Genomic DNA, 18,142 nt, shown 5'->3' on the forward strand with positions numbered 1-18,142 from the left:
ATGGATTTTCTGCGACTGTCGCAGTCGCAGTATGTTGCATGTTGCAGTGCGACACCATAGACTGCCATTATAAAAATTGTCGCGCGACAAATGTCGTCGTGTAGACCTAGCCTTAGATTAGTAATTCAATTGTCATACAACACATTTGTGGAATTTGCTGCAATCTGTGGCACATAAAGCATGAAATTCAAAAAAATGAAAATGATTTCAGATATCCCATCACCTTTTCTATGCCTTGTTTCTGAGAAGGGAATATAAATTGAGGAATAAATCACTTCAGCAGATGATATCTGTTGAAATGTTTGATCGTCTACTGACAGTGATCACTGCTGGATCTCATTGTCAGGTTTGATACAAGCCAACAGACTGGGTCCAGAGGAGCTTCGAATGTGAGAAAGGAATATTCTGTGTAGAACCAATTTAGTTTACAGTAGGTGGGTTGCGGTGGAGGGCAGATCTGAAATGTGAGCATGTTGAATTTGGCAAATTCTCTTTTATACCTCAACACACTGACTTATTGTACAGATCTAAAATAGGCAAACATAGACTGCTCAAAGCCCATTCGTGAGTATATCTCAGATATACTACAAAGGCATGTTCCAACACATGCCATATAACTCAGATATTCTACAGTGCTTCTAACAGTCGTCGGCAAAACCCACCAAGTTTGTCAGGGCTGGCCGACAATCTAACGTGTATCGGTGCTTCCTAACTCTCCTTGACAGATGATGTTGGGAGAAAGATGGATTAGGCAAGTTGATCCTATTGTTCTGCCAGGTGATAAACTGCTGCCAGAGGTGTCTGACAGTGGCTTTCTTGCCTTTGGAAACATATGCTCGCTGGGGCTGATCCAAGCATGAATGTGTATGATAGAATCAGGAGAAATAGGTGTTGGTTGAACAAATGTTCGTCTGACAGCTATTGAAGGAGATGGGTACTGTTAGGTGAAAATAAAGTGCCACATATAGGCACCAGATGGTGACCCACACTGTGTTCCCACAGACCCATAAACGGTGTAAACCCAATATTACTCATGGAGTTTTGAGATGTTAGGCTGTGTTCACACCTGAGTTTTAATTTAAATTTTTCTATTCTGTCATAGAAACACACACACAAAAAATAAATCGTCCCCCTAGGTTGTCTCATGGCGTTTGTCTTTTTCAACGCAGATGTGAAGAGAACCCAAGCATGCTTTTGGTTCTTGATTGTGCAAAATTACGATAGGCGAAAATGTTGTGCCAGAGATGCCTTCTGTCTGGTGTGATAAAGAGAATGAGTCCTGTCTAGGACACATTCTACTGTATGGGCCTTTTTTTTTAGTAAGCATTGTATGAATTTAGTGCATTTCATTTCATTTTTTACAAGTTGAATAATGATCGGCAAATGATAGTCTTCATGTATCATCAAAGTGTTAACGCCATATAGATACCGTTTTGCTGCAGAATGGATGAAGTCCATTTTATCACTCTTCCAGAGAAAATCTAATTCCAGGCATTGTGTTTCTACGACATCTTTGCTTCCAGTAAAAAATAAAATTGCTTGCACAGCAGAAAAGTTTAGGTCACACGCAGGACATACAGCCTGAGCCTAAGACACTTCTACTTCCAGCATTCCCATTCAAAAGAAATGAATGGTTTGTGAACTGTGATCCTGAGGGCAGGTGTTTGACCCCTGCCCACTGATTAGTAGCCCCCTGTGGACGCCAGAAGAGAAATAATGTTACGCTGATAGCTAACATGTGGCTTCGTCTTGTAACCCTTTTGTATAAGGAACCAGGGATGTCAAATTGAGGTAGAAGAATGAAGACATCATTACTCCACAATTAGTCAATTAGGAAGTGATTGTTCAATAATGAAGGTCTTACTGCTCCAGGTACACACATTTCTGTATTGTAGAGCTCACCGTCATGTAGGACATCCAATAATAGTCACGCTTGATATTAATAAAAGTTTTCAATCCTTGCATTTATCAAATTTCAGCCTGACAGTGCCTTAGAGATTGTGGTTTTGCATTTTCCATTACTTTTGGGTGAAATTCATTTTATTTTCACTGCCAAAAGGAAGCCAAATATTTTTCTGCCTTGCACGATGAAGATCCAAATCTTTTGTCTTATTTTTTTTATATAGCATTCTTTCTGTGGTTTGGATCCGTGAATGTAAGACATTTGATGGCAGATGAAGTCAAACTTAGCTGATACCATCTACTCAAAAACACACTTATATCCTAGGCTGAGCAGGATTTTATCTGCAATGAATGTTGCTCAAGTATATATACCTATGTATACAGTGAATCTTATTTGAGACAGCCACACACAATTGCATTAAAATTGTTTTTTGTAGAAGGATCGTCCTTTCAAAGAAGATGGACAGTAGCATACGATAGAATGGAAAATTGGCCAAAGAAATTCTAGTGTAGATGAAGGGATGATCATCTCAAAGAGGTGATAGGTTGGAGAGGTTTCATGACCCTTTCCAGAGCGTAAAATTTACAACTGTAAAAATAAAATAATGTAAAAAGTTTTACATAAAATGAAATATTTTGTAGCATAGTAAAATGAGGAATATGTTGGCAGTATATAAAGATTATTATTGGCATAGAAATCTGATCACCATTAGGGCCCATTCAGACGGCCGCAGTGCTTTGCGGGTCCTCAATTAGCGGATCCGCAAAATACGGATACCAGCCATGTGCGTTCCGCAATTTGCAGACCACACATGGCTGCAACCATAATACCATAATAGAAAATGCCTATTCTTGTCCGTGATTGCATCCCCCCTGAGGCTAGTGGCATTGTTCCATTGGCTAGAATGTAAAAATAAGAAAAGAGATAACACTTGGCATCTGCGCATTGTGCATTGTTTTACTAACTCTGGTATGTGAACTATGTAAACATCTAAGTGCAAGCGCCATATTGTAATGGCTCCACACTAGCAGCAGTACAGCATACGTCCTATATGACACATCAGGAAAGAGGGTCCTCCTGGAACTTAAGTGAATAAGGCGTTAGCTGAGAGCTGGAGGATATGGGGGCCATCTTAGTTAATCAAGAATGATATCCACATGTCTATCACCACTCTAAGGCCCCTTTCACACGGGCGAGTATTCCGCGCGGATGCGATGCGTGAGTTGAACGCATTGCACCCGCACCTATTCATTTCTATGAGGCTGTGCACACGAGCTGTGATTTTCACGCATCACTTGTGCGTTGCGTGAAAATCGCAGCATGTTCTATATTCAGCGTTTCTCACGCAACGCAGGCCCCATAGAAGTGAATAGGGTTGCGTGAAAATCGTAAGCAAGTGCGGATGCGGTGCGATTTTCACGCACGGTTGCTAGGTGACGATCGGGATGGGGACCCGATCATTATTATTTCCCCTTATAACATGGTTATAAGGGAAAATAATAGAATTCTGAATACAGAATGCATAGTATAATAGGGCTGGAGGGGTTAAAAAAGTAAAATAAAATATTAACTCACCTTAATCCACTTGTTCGCGCAGCCGGCATCTCTTCTGTCTTTAACTGTGAGCAATAGGACCTTTGATGATGTCACTGCATTCATCACATGATCCATCACATGATCCATCACCATGGTAAAAGATCATGTGATGAGCGTAGTGACGTCATCAAAGGTCCTATTGCTCACAGATAAAGACAGAAGAGATGCCGGCTGCGCGAACAAGTGGATTAAGGTGAGTTAAAAAAAGTTGTTTTTTTTTTAACCCCTCCAGCCCTATTTTACTTAGCATTCTGTATTCAGAATGCTATTATTTTCCCTTATAACCATGTTATAAGGGAAAATAGTACAATCTACAGAACACCGATCCCAAGCCCGAACTTCTGTGAAAAAGTTCGGCTTTGGGTACCAAACATGCGCGATTTTTCTCACGCGAGTGCAAAAAGCATTACAATGTTTTGCACTCGCGTGGAAAAATCACGCATGTTCCCGCAACACACCCGCACCTTTTCCCGCAATGCCGTGTGAAACCAGCCTAAGGCCTCTTTTACACGTCAGTGTTTTGGTCAGTGATTTCCATCAGGTATTTGAGCCAGAACCAGGAGTGAAGCCTCCACAGACATAAGGTGTAAGGGAAAGATTTGCCACAGTTTTGGATCACAATCAGTGATGGAAATCACTGACCAAACACTGACCATGTGAAAAAGGTACGGCCATGAGTGGTGTATATGCTGAGGACTTTACGCCAAATGGTGCATATTCCTTTTTGGAATTCATTGTGGAAATGCCAGTTTCCTTTAGATTTCAGCCTTTACATTGCAAAGGATAATATCCACAGTAGGTATCCGCTAGATTTTTTAAAATATCATCCACTTTGCTGCTACTAAAAATGTTGCAGATTTTCTGCATATGATTCCTGTGCAATAAATCTGCAGTGAGTAATATGACGCGTGTAGCCATGATTTATATTCTGTAGTAGGAAAACTGAACATTGTGAGGGATGTCGGGTCTCTAAAGATGGCGCCATAGCTGCTGGGTGCCTGCTGTTTCATGCAGCAAACACCTGTGGTCATTTAACCCCTCAGATGTCATTGTGAAATGTGACCACGGTGTCTGAGAGGGCTGAAACCCGGAAGCGTGCGCAGTAATGCTTTGTCCTGGAGGAGATCGGGAAAAGCGTTCTTTGCTGGTAATGAGCCTCAGCCTGTATTAGGCCTGTGCTTGAGCCTGCATTGTATATTACAGTTCAGGCCAGCAGGTGGCAGCACTGAATTGTAATATAGCAATTTCTCTATAGAATAATGGAGCAAATTCCATTATTCTATACAAATTGCAATCTGATGATTGCAAGTTAGGGTCCACTTGGGGACATAAAAAAAGTAAATTTTTTTTTTTTAGAAACCTATTACCGTATTATTTTCCCAAAATCAAAATAAGTAAACAATTAAAAAAAATAACACCATGGGCATAGCCGCGTGTGAAAACTGTACTAAACTGTATTAAAATATAAAAAATGAATGTCATAACGGAAAAATAAATAAAAATGGCCAATTTGACTTTTTTTTATCAGTATACTTCCCAAAAAATGTGAATAAAAAGTGATCAAAATGTCATACACACGCTAAAATGGTATTAGCAAACACTACAGATTGTCCTGCAAAAAAACGAGCCCTCAAACAGCTCCATAGGAACAACTATAAAAAAAAAAGTTATGGGGGTCAGAATACAGTGATGACGAAAACTTAAAAAAAAAAAAAAGTAAAAATATATATTTTTTTGTATTAAAACGCAAGAAAAACTATACAAGTGTGGTATTATCATAATCATACTGACTCGTAGAATGGAGATCATGAGTCAATTTTTCCAGCATAATGAACACCGTCAAACAACACCCATAAAATTGTGGCAAAATTGCGTTTTTTCCCCCCAATTCCATACCATTTGGAAATTTTTTTCCAGCTTCCCTCTACATTGTATGCCATATTAAATGGTGGCATTAGAAAGCACAACTTGTCCCATAAAAAACAGGCCCTTATATGGCTATGTGAATAGAAAAATAAAAAAGTTATAGCTCCAGGAAGGCAGGAAGCGAAGAACGAAAACGGAAAAATGGAAAATACATGCTTCAGGAAGGGGTTGATGCTGCTGTTTTTCTGCTGTGGTAATTTACCATAATAATCAGATGTTCCATTGAACTGGATGGGATTTTGTAAACCCTGTACACAATTATATATATATGAGTAAAATAAATGAATAAAATAATAATATATATCATTCTTACTTCCCCAGTGATTTAAAACTAAACCATATAATATGGGTATATACACTCACCTAAAGAATTATTAGGAACACCATACTAATACGGTGTTGGACCCCCTTTTGCCTTCAGAACTGCCTTAATTCTACGTGGCATTGATTCAACAAGGTGCTGATAGCATTCTTTAGAAATGTTGGCCCATATTGATAGGATAGCATCTTGCAGTTGATGGAGATTTGAGGGATGCACATCCAGGGCATGAAGCTCCCGTTCCACCACATCCCAAAGATGCTCTATTGGGTTGAGATCTGGTGACTGTGGGGGCCATTTTAGTACAGTGAACTCATTGTCATGTTCAAGAAACCAATTTGAAATGATTCGAGCTTTGTGACATGGTGCATTATCCTGCTGGAAGTAGCCATCAGAGGATGGGTACATGGTGGTCATGAAGGGATGGACATGGTCAGAAACAATGCTCAGGTAGCCCGTGGCATTTAAACTATGCCCAATTGGCACTAAGGGGCCTAAAGTGTGCCCAGAAAACATCCCCCACACCATTACACCACCACCACCAGCCTGCACAGTGGTAACAAGGCATGATGGATACATGTTCTCATTCTGTTTACGCCAAATTCGGACTCGAATGTCTCAACAGAAATCGAGACTCATCAGACCAGGCAACATTTTTCCAGTCTTCAACAGTCCAATTTTGGTGAGCTCGTGCAAATTGTAGCCTCTTTTTCCTATTTGTAGTGGAGATGAGTGGTACCCGGTGGGGTCTTCTGCTGTTGAAGCCCATCCGCCTCAAGGTTGTGCGTGTTGTGGCTTCACAAATGCTTTGCTGCATACCTCGGTTGTAACGAGTGGTTATTTCAGTCAACGTTGCTCTTCTATCAGCTTGAATCAGTCGGCCCATTCTCCTCTGACCTCTAGCATCCACAAGGCATTTTTGCCCACAGGACTGCCACATACTGGATGTTTTTCCCTTTTCACACCATTCTTTGTAAACCCTAGAAATGGTTGTGCGTGAAAATCCCAGTAACTGAGCAGATTGTGAAATACTCAGACCGGCCCATCTGGCACCAACACCTTTCTTTCCCATTCTGACATTCAGTTTGGAGTTCAGGAGATTGTCTTGACCAGGACCACCCCCCTAAATGCATTGAAGAAACTGCCATGTGATTGGTTGACTAGATAATTGCATTAATGAGAAATAGAACAGGTGTTCCTAATAATTCTTTAGGTGAGTGTACGTGACTATGTTCCACTTTTATCTTCCCCTGCAAGGACTTGTTCACAAGTGTGGTCTTTGCTGTACTAATGCATGGTTTTATTTCTATATTTAGGTGTATTTTTTCTTATAATCTGGAAAACATTTTCATGACATTTTACACATTAGTAAAACAAAAAAAGTGCCAAAAATGCAGCTAAATGGTCAAGTGTGAACACACCCTTTGTGAACACAGACTGCAGATCCCACTACAGGGGATGGTCAGTTTCCTATATTGATGACCTATTCTGAGGATAGGATATCGATATAGGAAACAAGCCTACCTCTTTAAGGCTCCTTTCACATGAGCGAGTTTTCCTCGCGGGTGCAATGCGTGACGTGAACGCATAGCACCCGCACTGAATACCTGACCCATCAATTTCAATGAGTTTGTGTACATGAGCGTTTTATTTCACGCATCAGTTCTGCGTTGCCTGAAAAAACGCAGCATGTTCTATAGTCAGCGTTTTTCACGCAGCCCTGACCCTATAGAAGTGAATGGGTCTTCAGTGAAAAACGCATTGTATCCGGAAGCAAGTGCAGGTGCAATGCGTTTTTCACTGACGGTTGCTAAGAGATGTTGTTTGTAAACCTTCAGTTTTTTATCACGCACGTGAAAAACGCATCAAAACCTATTGCACCTGCGCGGAAAAAACTGAACAATTGAACGCAATTGCAGACAAAACTGACTGAACTTGCTTGCAAAATGGTGCGAGTTTCACTGAATGCATCCGGACCTAATCCGTCACGCTCGTGTGAAAAAGGCCTAAGTCTGTGAAAGAAAAGTCCACTCCATTTACCTGTGTTATAATCCAGAGCTGCATTCACAATGCTGCATTGCAGGCTCCAGAGCTGAAATGTCACAGAACCATCCTACTGTGGAAAGTATATCCTTCACACGAGGCACACTATAGTAATCTGAGTAGAGTGAAAAGCACAACCACATTATAGGAGCTAACCCAATCAAGATTATAACTCATCGAAAAAGTAATACAACTGCCAAATAACATGTTTATACAAGAAGTATTGTAAAATGGTGTTCAAAGGTGGACATGTCCTTTAAGTACAGAACCCCTTTAATATACATGCAGTAGTACGCAATATCTACTTTACATATTTGATTTCCTGTATTTCTTTTTTTAACTGTTTACTTTAGCTATGTTCATTTTTAACTCTGTCTATATAGGAATTTTCCCTTATGACCGCTGATAAAAATAATGCCCCCTCTAGGAGTCATGAAGCATCTCTTTTTCTTTTACATTCTAGTTATAACGATGCGCCACCTAAGACTAATAAAAAGGTTAACAGCTACCATCCATCCTGGTGGGGAGGTGGTTTAGTGACATGGAACAATGAATGACTAGTTCCTTGATTTACTATAAATATAGTCATTTAACACCTTTTACTACTGTGCAACCTTTTCTTGTTTATCATTCCACCCTTGGGTGCACACAAATGTCAAACAGAAATTTATGTGTCCCATCTCCTCTGGCCCATTACTCCCCGGGACAAGCCATAGGCTGCATCTGAAAACAACACTAGCCCATGAAGGTTACATTTTTGAGTAACTAACATCCTGTATTTTGGTGTTGCTTTGCTCTTCGCTGACAGTTACACATTACCAAAATTTATTTTCTGAAGTTAATTGATATCCCAGATTTATCCATTACACAACTCGCAGCCCTTCCAACCCCTACATGCTTGACAAGTTATTATATTTACTTAGTGAATCCTATGTGTGCTGGATCCTTCTTGGAGGTGGTCTATTAGGGCAGACCCATATGCTTTCTGTTTGGGAAGAAAGCAGTCACTGTTGTCATACTGTTACACAGGGTATTCTTTTTCATTGATGCGACTCCCTTGGGGATAATATTATGCCATAGCTCCTAATGCTAATGGAGCCTACGTGGGTCTTATTATGTGGTAATGCAGAAGAAAAGGCGAAAATAGACAGTGTAATTCAAGGAAGATTGTGAGGCCACATGTGGAAATAATATGGAAGTATCTTACATGGTGGAGCTAAATTGATTTCCAGGAACTCAAAGATAAATTACAAACACAGTGGCAATATTGCTGTTTTACTATGAGAAAACCTAACCAGGGAGGTATCTGTGAGTTTTTAGGTGCTCTCATCTATTTCAACATATCTAGGCAGTTGGCTGGTTTCATGTGCCACTAAGGTTGGTTTCAGATAGCTGAAAATCATTAGCATTTTTATGTTCACAAATGACTGTGAATAAACTTTGAAAAAAAATAAAAATAGCAGGCAATACATGAGCCATGCTGTGACAATAATTACAGGAGTCATCAAAGCAAAAAAGTAGGTCTTAGAAGTACAGTATGCCACCAAAGTCCAGCTTACTGTGACCCTCACCAATTGCTAGAATTAAAGTTTTTTTTGTTTTTTTTTTACTCTGATTACCTATGCTCAGGATAGGTCATCAGTGTCTGATTGGTGGGGGTTGGTGAGGGTCTGACACCCGGCACCCCCGCCGATTAGCTGTTTGAGAAGGCACCGGAGCTTGCAGTAGCACCATGGCCTTCTCACAGATTAGCCTAGGCCATGTGATGTTATGTTCATCAGTCAAAAGGCCTAGGCGCAGCTCAGTCTCATTTAAGTGAATGGCGCTGAGCTGAGATACCAAGCACAGCCGCTATACAATGTACAGATATGTAGGATATGTTGAATTCAATTTCGGGAATCTGCTGTATTTAAAGCCAACCAGAGATTTTAGTTTCAGCTGCATTGACTTGATTTTATTCACCTAGCGATGTGATGTTAGACTAATGCCGTTTCTATACTGCTTCTATTACAGCATTTGACCTCACATCAACTTATTCTACATCATGAGAAGTCAATGAATCTGCTAAGCTTATACACATCTCCTTCATTACCCAACATCACCTTGGCACTCCCTCCTGCTTCTCCTCAACTCAGTGTAAGTAGAACATTTAATATAAATATGTCAGACTGTATTGATTCAAGAGAAAGTGTTTTTTTTACATCTAACCTATTTTCTCACGATATAATATTTTCTATCTGCTGCCACCATAGCTAACATTTACACAGGGTCACCCTTCTGTCTGAAGTATAAATATATTCAGTACATCTAATAACTTCTTTATTGTGGAAATAAGGACAACTCTTTTAGGCCGCCTTCAGACAGGTGCAATGGGGCCAGATTTTAATGTCTAGATTATGGCCCTCCAGTGGTTCCGCTAAACATAATGTATGTAGATCACCACAGACCCATCTAGGAATCTATGCTAAATTCAGTTGTACATACCATTGTGGTTATTGATGCAACTTCCATGGGGTCAGTGCAGACGGTGGACATCTGGTTGGCCACACGGGGTGTGGAAACCTAAGCCAGTCTTTCACTCAACAGGCATTGCAAGAAAGGAGAAAGAACTGATGAGTCAGACTCCCTTTCACTCCTAAAAAGCAGAGGACAGGGTTTATGGATGACCAAGAAATGGGTCCTTCATGTCCTGGATAAGGGTTGGGGGGTTGTAGAGCTATAGCTCTGTTATAACATTCAAGAGTATTACAATGAAATGCTACATCTTGTAATCTAATATTCAGCATGTCATGTACTTTCTGCTTCTTTTGACTGCATTCAGTACTTTTGCAGCCAGGAATCTTTCAATCATTTTGTACTCCATCAGCCAGTAATCTTTCAATCTTGTTTTCTCTATTAGCCAAAGGTCGTTCAATCTTTTCTATTGCTGTTAAGTGTATACTTCTGCATTCCCCTTGGAACCCTATTGCAAAACTATACATCAAGTCACAGCGCTTATATAAGTCCCTTTGCACCAGTGAGCATAAATTTATATAATTTGTATAGAAATGCAAACTGTAAATATACAGTGGCGATCAAAATTAGAGAACAACACGCAATTTCCGAAATGTCAAGGTCATAGTGTAGGACTACACTATGACCTTGACATTTCAGAAATTGCGTGTTGTTCTCTAATTTTGATCGCCAGTATTTACATGTGAATATATCCTAACATGAGTAAAATAGCAGTATTTAAAGATTATTTCATAAATTGTATATATTCTAAAACACAGAATAAAAATTTAAATGAGATAATTGAAAAAAAACACTCATCAAAATTAGAGAAGACTTTCAGATACCAGCACGTTATTGGTGTTAATCTGGCAACTGGTGCTAATTTCCTTAATGATCTGACAAACCCTATTTAACTGGCAGCCTAACTTTCCAGTTTTCACTGACTTTGCCAAAATGGCGTGCTGTTCCAAAGTGACTGAAACCAGATGAAGGCGAAAGGGGTGACCCTATCAGCCATAGCAAGAGAAGTTGGTCGGTCCAAGTCTGTGATTTCTAGAATATTGCATCTTTACAACATCACAAACTCATTCAAATCCCCCAAGAAGGCTGATCGCCCTCAAAAGACAAATGCAAGAGAGGACAGGATAATGCAGAGAATCTCCATGGGTAATCGTTTCAACACTGCAGCTGGAATTGCTCGCAAGTTCAGCACTGAACAGGGTAAGGATCTGTCTAGTCATACAGGGTCTCAACGTTTAAGGGCATTGGACTGAGAGCCCACTCTGCACTGACCAAACCTCATTAGCAGAAAGAATCAAAAGGCTAAACTCCCCTTTGCTGAGGAGCATGTTGTGTGGACGGAGGAGAAGTGCTCCAGAGTTCATTTTAGTGATGAAAGCAAGTTTAATTTATTTGGGTTTATGGGAAACATTATGTTCATCGACAAACTGGGGAAAGACTGAACCCAAAGTGTGTAAAGAAGTCAGTGAAAGGTGGAGGAAGAAGTGTCATGGTTTGGGGAATGTTTTCTGCAGCAGGAGTTGGACCTCTCATATAGCTACATGGCAGAGTGAATGCAGGTGTGTATCAGAACCTTCTTTACCAACACATGGTTCCTTCCTTGCGTTCATCACTTAATCAGCCAGCAATTTTCATGCAGGACAATGCCCCCTGTCACACAGCAAAATGTGTAAAGCAGTTCCTTGAAACTGAAAACATTAAAACAATGAAATGGCCGGCCCAGAGTCCTGATCTAAACCCAATAGAAAACCTCTGGAAAATGCTTGGTGACAAAGTTATGGTCAAGAAACCCACAACAGTCACAGAACTGTTGAAGAGACTGGAAGAAGAGTGGACCAAGATCACACCAGAGCAGTGTGAGAGACTAGTGATGTCCTGTGACTGAAGATGTGCTGAAGTCATTCAAAGCAAGGGCCTGTACACTTCTACTGATTGGTGACTGTTGTAACCTTCAGAAAATTTAGCTAGAATCTTTCTCTGTGCTACAGTCATTGCTTTTCTCTTATGATCATCAGGTTTTTGGAAAAATAAAGGTTTTATGTTGATATACTTTTTTTTATTTTGGAAAACACTGTTCTAATGGCATGTTGTACCCCTTACAAAAAATCCTTCAAATGATGATTAATGTAATTTACATTATTTCAGAAAAAATCAAGTGTTCATAAATTGTTCTCTAATTTTGATCGCCAGTGTATATTTAACCCTTCACTTTGAACCTAAGAATATAAAAAGTTTTAAATTATAGTATCTTCTTACATTTTACTGTAAAGTGTTAACATCTCAAGGTCCATTTTGCATGTTTAACAGTCTAAGGGGCATATTTATTAAGACCGGTATTTTAGATGCTGGTCTTAATAAAGCCCATTAGCTCGCGGTGGATCCTCGGAAATTATGAAGAGGCGCCGGCCTCTGCATAACTTTGGCGCATCCAGCTCTAAATGTAAGACAGCTTCCTAGTTGTCTTACATTTAGACCATTTTCTACGCCTAAAACAGGCATAGAAAGTGATGAATGAGACTTCCCGCTTCCCCGCCCACGACACGCCCACAATTTTAGACCTGGCGTGAGTGGGGAAAAGTCACAGATAACTGTTGCGCTGCCATATGCACCTGAAATGACCCCTAAATGTTTGCATTAAGTAAACTTCATTAAATGGATTTCTTGATTCTTTCTTTTTGAGAGATTTGTTTGAATCCAATAACAAAAGATTTGTATTTGTCTGGAATCCAAATACTTGGTAAATTCAAGACAAATTTGATTAGTTTCAATCAATTTGCTCATCTCTTATGATATGTCATATAAACATGGTGAACAGCTACAGCCTCCACAGTGGACAACTGCAGCCTCCACAATGACTTGATGTCCTAAGTGAAGTGACCGTAGGAGCTGTTAGGATGGGTTCACATTGCGTTTGATGCAACTGTTTGAAGTATAGGTTAAAAAACGGTAAAAAAATAAAATGTACCTTTTTTATTTTTTACAATGGAACTCTATGTTGAACGGATGCCACTGTATAGCGTCCGTCTGAGGCATCCGTTTAACGTATACATTTTTGTATATCAACCAAATAAATTCAAGGTGAATCATGCAAAAACAGTGGCCAGTGCTCTTTTACTGGTAACACTGGTGGGGAAAATGACAAGAAAGAAGAAGATGGAGGATCATATGATGTTGGAAGAGAGGGTGAAGGGCTTGCCATGATTGGTTCAGAGGCTGAGAGAATGAGCAAGATGACATTTTGTTCTCAGCCTTGGATGAGATAGGATGTGTTGTAGCTGTGCAGACATGAGCCAGTTACTTAAGACAATATAGGGGCACTATATGGAGAGAGTTGAAGATATAATTGGGTAGATTGTAAATTTTTATCAAGGAAAACTTAGCGTAGAGAGTGAGTGAGGAACTGGTCATTGTCTCAGTTGGCAGTTGGCTTACTGGCAGGTTCTGCATTACAAAAATCCTGAAAGAAACACACATATTTCTATGTATGAACAGCCAGCCAGCTCTTTTTGTAAAAAAAAAAAAGTTTTTACATTTTATAGGCTTATTGCCAGCACCCCAATAGCATACATTCTGCTGCAAACGCTGAGCAACTTTTGCTCATCTTTATTACCAATCTGTTTCCTCACTGACTGTTTTGGTGCACCGACAGAATTCTGGTGTAAATCTGGCTCAGGATTGAACACAGTCCAAATATATGTAGGTCCATGAGTTAGAATAGTAAAACTGTCTAACTGTGATTTGTAGTGCAGCCCATTTCCATAAAGGCAAAAAAATGGGATAAAAAATAAGCTGTTAACTAAAAGATTTGAAAGCTCGTTCACGATGCTTTTACATGAGATAATGGACATTTGGTTTCCTAGAGAAATAGTAACAAAAATAAAATGCAAACAAAAAATGCACTTTTCTTCTGTTGTTGTTCAGTCCAGTCTCATCCACACCTCTATTGCCCCTGTTGTCCTACAGTAAATGTAGCAGAGACCTCATGAGCATCCACTCAGAAAATGTAAAGTTTTAAAAATCTATTCATATATTCTGCATTTAATTCTAAAGGAGATGAAGGGCAGTAATGAATGGAAGGGACAGGTCAGGCAGTGGTGGGAGTAAAACCACAGATCTATAAAGAAAAGCGGCTGGACAGAGGATATATCACAGGCAGAACCACACATCCAGCATTTAACCTTTCGTTGTCAGCTCTGATAGATTTGAGGAAAAAACACAGATGTGTAATTATGATGTGCTGCAAAATACTCATTAAAATTCCTTTCTCACTGGACAACAAAAAAATGTACAGAGAGCAATAAAGTAAGTGCACCTCACACCATTCACTTTAAGGACATTGCACAGATTTTGCCTTTAATGCTTCTATGGACAGAAAATAAGACTTCTATGAGTAATTCTTGTGCAAATCTTTTTAACCCCTTAAGAACCCTGGGATTTTCCATTTTTGAGTTTTTGTTTTTCACTCCCCGCCTTCCCATAGTCCAAACTTTTACATTTTTTATTTTTTCCATTCACATAGCCTTTTGATGGCTTATTTTTTGCGGGACAAGTTGTACTTTCCAATGGCACCATTTACGGTTGCATACCATGTAGTAGGAAGCAGAAAAAAAATTCGAAATGGGGTAGAGTTGGGAAAAATGCAATTCTGATAAAGGTTTTTATTTTTTATTACACTGTACATTATGCGGTAAAATTGTTATCTTCATTCTCCAGGTCAGTACGGTTCCAACGATACCACACTTGTATAATTTTTCTTGCGTTTTAATACAGAATTATTTTTTTTAAACCTTTGAGGAAATTTTTTTTTTCAGAACCATATTCTGACCCCTATAACTTTTTGTAGTTATGTGTATGGGACTGTGTGAGGGCTCATTTTTTGCGGGACGATCTGTTCTTTTCGGTGATACCAATTTTAAGTGTGTGACTTTTTGATCACTTTTTATAAAAAAATTATTGGGTAGTTGAAGTGACAAAAAATGGCAAATTGGCTGTTTTAATTTTTTTTACCGCTACGCCATTTGCCGTATGCCATTAATATTGTTATATTTTAATAGTATGGGCATTTTCGTACGCGGCGATGCCCATAATGTTTATTTTTTTTATTGGTTAAGTACTTTTATGTTTATTTTAAGGAAAGGGGGGTGATTTGAACGTTTAGGTGTTTTTTTTATATATATTTGTAAAAACTTTTTTTTTTCTTTTTTTAAGTCACCTTGGGTGACAATAACTGACAATCATTTGATTGCCCATAGTATTCAGTGATGGCTAAATAGCCATCATTGAAGACTTCATTTGCACTATATCAATACAAGGCTGCCACCTAGTGGCCTGTATTGATATATACATCTAATTGACTCTGAAGCCTGCTTGAGGCTTCGGTCAATTAGTGTAAGGTAACAGGTTCCCCGATCTCAGCCGGGCAACACTGTTACCGGACCGGAAGCGTGCAACTTCCGGTTCCAGTCTGCTCAGATGCCGTGGTCACATTTCACCACGGCATCTGAAGGGTAAGATGTAGGATCGCATACATGTGCCGCGGGGCAGAAACCCCGGGGCTAAGGTGCCAGCTCGCACATGCATGTTTAGGGGCCGGATCTGTGACGTACATGTACGTCATGGGTCCTTAAAGTTTTTTTTAATGATCATGCAAAAAAACAACAACACATTAGTAATGTCAAAGGGACAGCAACATATATGACTATGGATAAATGTATGGCAGAGGGTGGTGATGAGCTGCCTGTTTAATAACACATTTGTAAATTAAAACAATGGGGGTCAGTTATCAAACTGGTGTAAAAGAAAACCGGCTTAGTTGTCCATAGCAACCAATCAGATTCCACCTTTAATTTTGGACAGCTTCTTTGGAAAATGAAAGGAGGAATCTGATTGGTTGCTATAGGCAACCAGTTTGATAAATGACCCCTGTAGCCCACAAATGATCCCTATTTGTTGTAGATGCCTTCTTCTCTGTCTTATGACCTGTAAAATTGTAGGCATCATTTTGAGCAATTCGTCTGTATTGAATCACAAAACATTTGTCCAGAATCCAAATATGTGGATAATTTTTAGATGAATTTGATCAGTTTAGGATCAATTTGCTCATCTTTTTTCAACAGTAATCAATAAAGTTACAACTATGGCTGCACTCCCTGTCCCCAGAAATAAACTGCTCATTTTACTAATCTATGGGCATTTTAAAGTAATGAGTAGAGAAGAGTGAATTTCTTTTTAATTCTATTCTATCATGTTCTATTTGGCCAAATCAGTTGAGTGATTCGATTTGGGTCTGAAAAGATTTGACCAGAATTGAAAGTGCTCCAAAGGTCCAGAAAAGGTCCAGTTCTCTCCTAGAACTGTATGCAACTAATTTCAAGCACTTTATTGCCAGGCCAGTATATTTGACTATGGCAGGGGTCAGCAACCTTCGGCACTCCAGCTGTGGTGAAACTACATCTCCCATCATGCACACTTGCTTGGCTGTTCTCAGAACTCTCCTAGAAGTAAATGGAGCATGCTGGGAGTTGTAGTTTCACCACAGCTGGAGTGCCGGAGGTTGCTGACCCCTGGACTATGGGTAAAGGCATGGCTTCTGGTGGTAGCAAATAGTCTCTTTAAAAATAAACTGCACTGTAGGATTTTTTATGTTGAAACAAATGGTCCAAATTTTTTCACTTTTTGGTGAGAAATCCCGTCCGGTGTGTATACAGACACCTCCCGGGGTCCTGTGATCCTCTTTCTTCATCCTTCCTGTCTTCTGATCTGAGAAATGACTGATCTCATTTTGAGAAACTCACCCAAATTGAATCTCCAAAAATGTAGATTCGACCTGAGTTTTGGGAAAGTTGAGGTTGAATTCAATTATCTTAGAATGAATTTGCTCAACTCTAGTAAAGAGAAGAAAAATTGTAACTCATACGGTATTTGAAATACATAGATTTCAAATACAAGATTTTTTTCATTAATCAGTTTCCATTGTCAGTTTTTCCAATACAGCTTTAGGCCCCATTCACACGAGTGAGTATTCGCGCGGGTGCAATGCGTGATGAGAACGCATTGTGCCCGCACGGAATCGGGACCCATTTATTTCAATGGGTCTGTGTATATGAGCGTTGGTTTTCACGCTTCACTTGTGCATTGCGTGAAAATCACAGCATGTTCTATATTCAGCGATTTTCACGCAACGCTGGGCCCATAGAAGTGAATGGGGCTGCGTGAAAATCGCACCCAATTTCACGGAAGGTTGCTAAGAGATGTTGTTTGTAAACATTTAGTTTTTTATCACGCACGTGAAAAACGCATTGAATCGCATTGCACCCGCGCGATAAAAACTGAACAACTGAACGCGATCGCAAACAAAACTGAATGAACTTGCGAAATCGCACAGTTTTCACTGAACGCATCCGCAACGCATCCGGACCTAATACACTCACGCTCGTCTGAAAGGGGCCTAAAACCTATGCACACGAGCATATTTTAAGGGAGCTGCAAAAGATGTGGACAAGTGTTGAGCGAATGGAAGTCCACTTCGATTTGCCATGAAGCCGAATTTCCTCGTGCTTCATGGTAGCAAATCGACTTAACATGAAATAGTACAAAAAACAAAAAAATCATACTTACCCGCTCCATTTGCTTGTGATGGGCCGCCCACCGCTATCTTGCTTGAAGATCTTGGCCGAAATGCTATGCCCGGTGATGTCGCCTCAGGCCATGCGAGATTTCGCGCCAGATCTTCAAACAAGATGGCGGCAGTAGGCCCATCGCGAGCAAATGGATCAGGTAAGTACGGTATATATATATATATATTTTTTTGACACTAGACTATTGCTATCAGATGCTGCGAT

General features: G+C 39.8%; 1 protein-coding gene across 4 annotated transcripts in view; it reads left to right on the forward strand.

Annotated features, from left to right (window-relative positions):
* The window catches only part of HDAC9 (histone deacetylase 9), a 557,952-nt gene that overhangs the window by 511,224 nt on the left and 28,586 nt on the right, over positions 1-18,142 (forward strand). For all 4 annotated transcript variants that reach the window (XM_040433685.1, XM_040433683.1, XM_040433684.1 and 1 more), the window contains one exon: positions 9,801-9,923. In XM_040433685.1, coding sequence (XP_040289619.1) covers positions 9,801-9,923 — 123 coding nt within the window. The remainder of the gene's footprint in view (positions 1-9,800; positions 9,924-18,142) is intronic.

This window comes from Bufo bufo, chromosome 5, assembly GCF_905171765.1.
Source record: "Bufo bufo chromosome 5, aBufBuf1.1, whole genome shotgun sequence".
Lineage (NCBI taxonomy): Eukaryota > Metazoa > Chordata > Amphibia > Anura > Bufonidae > Bufo > Bufo bufo.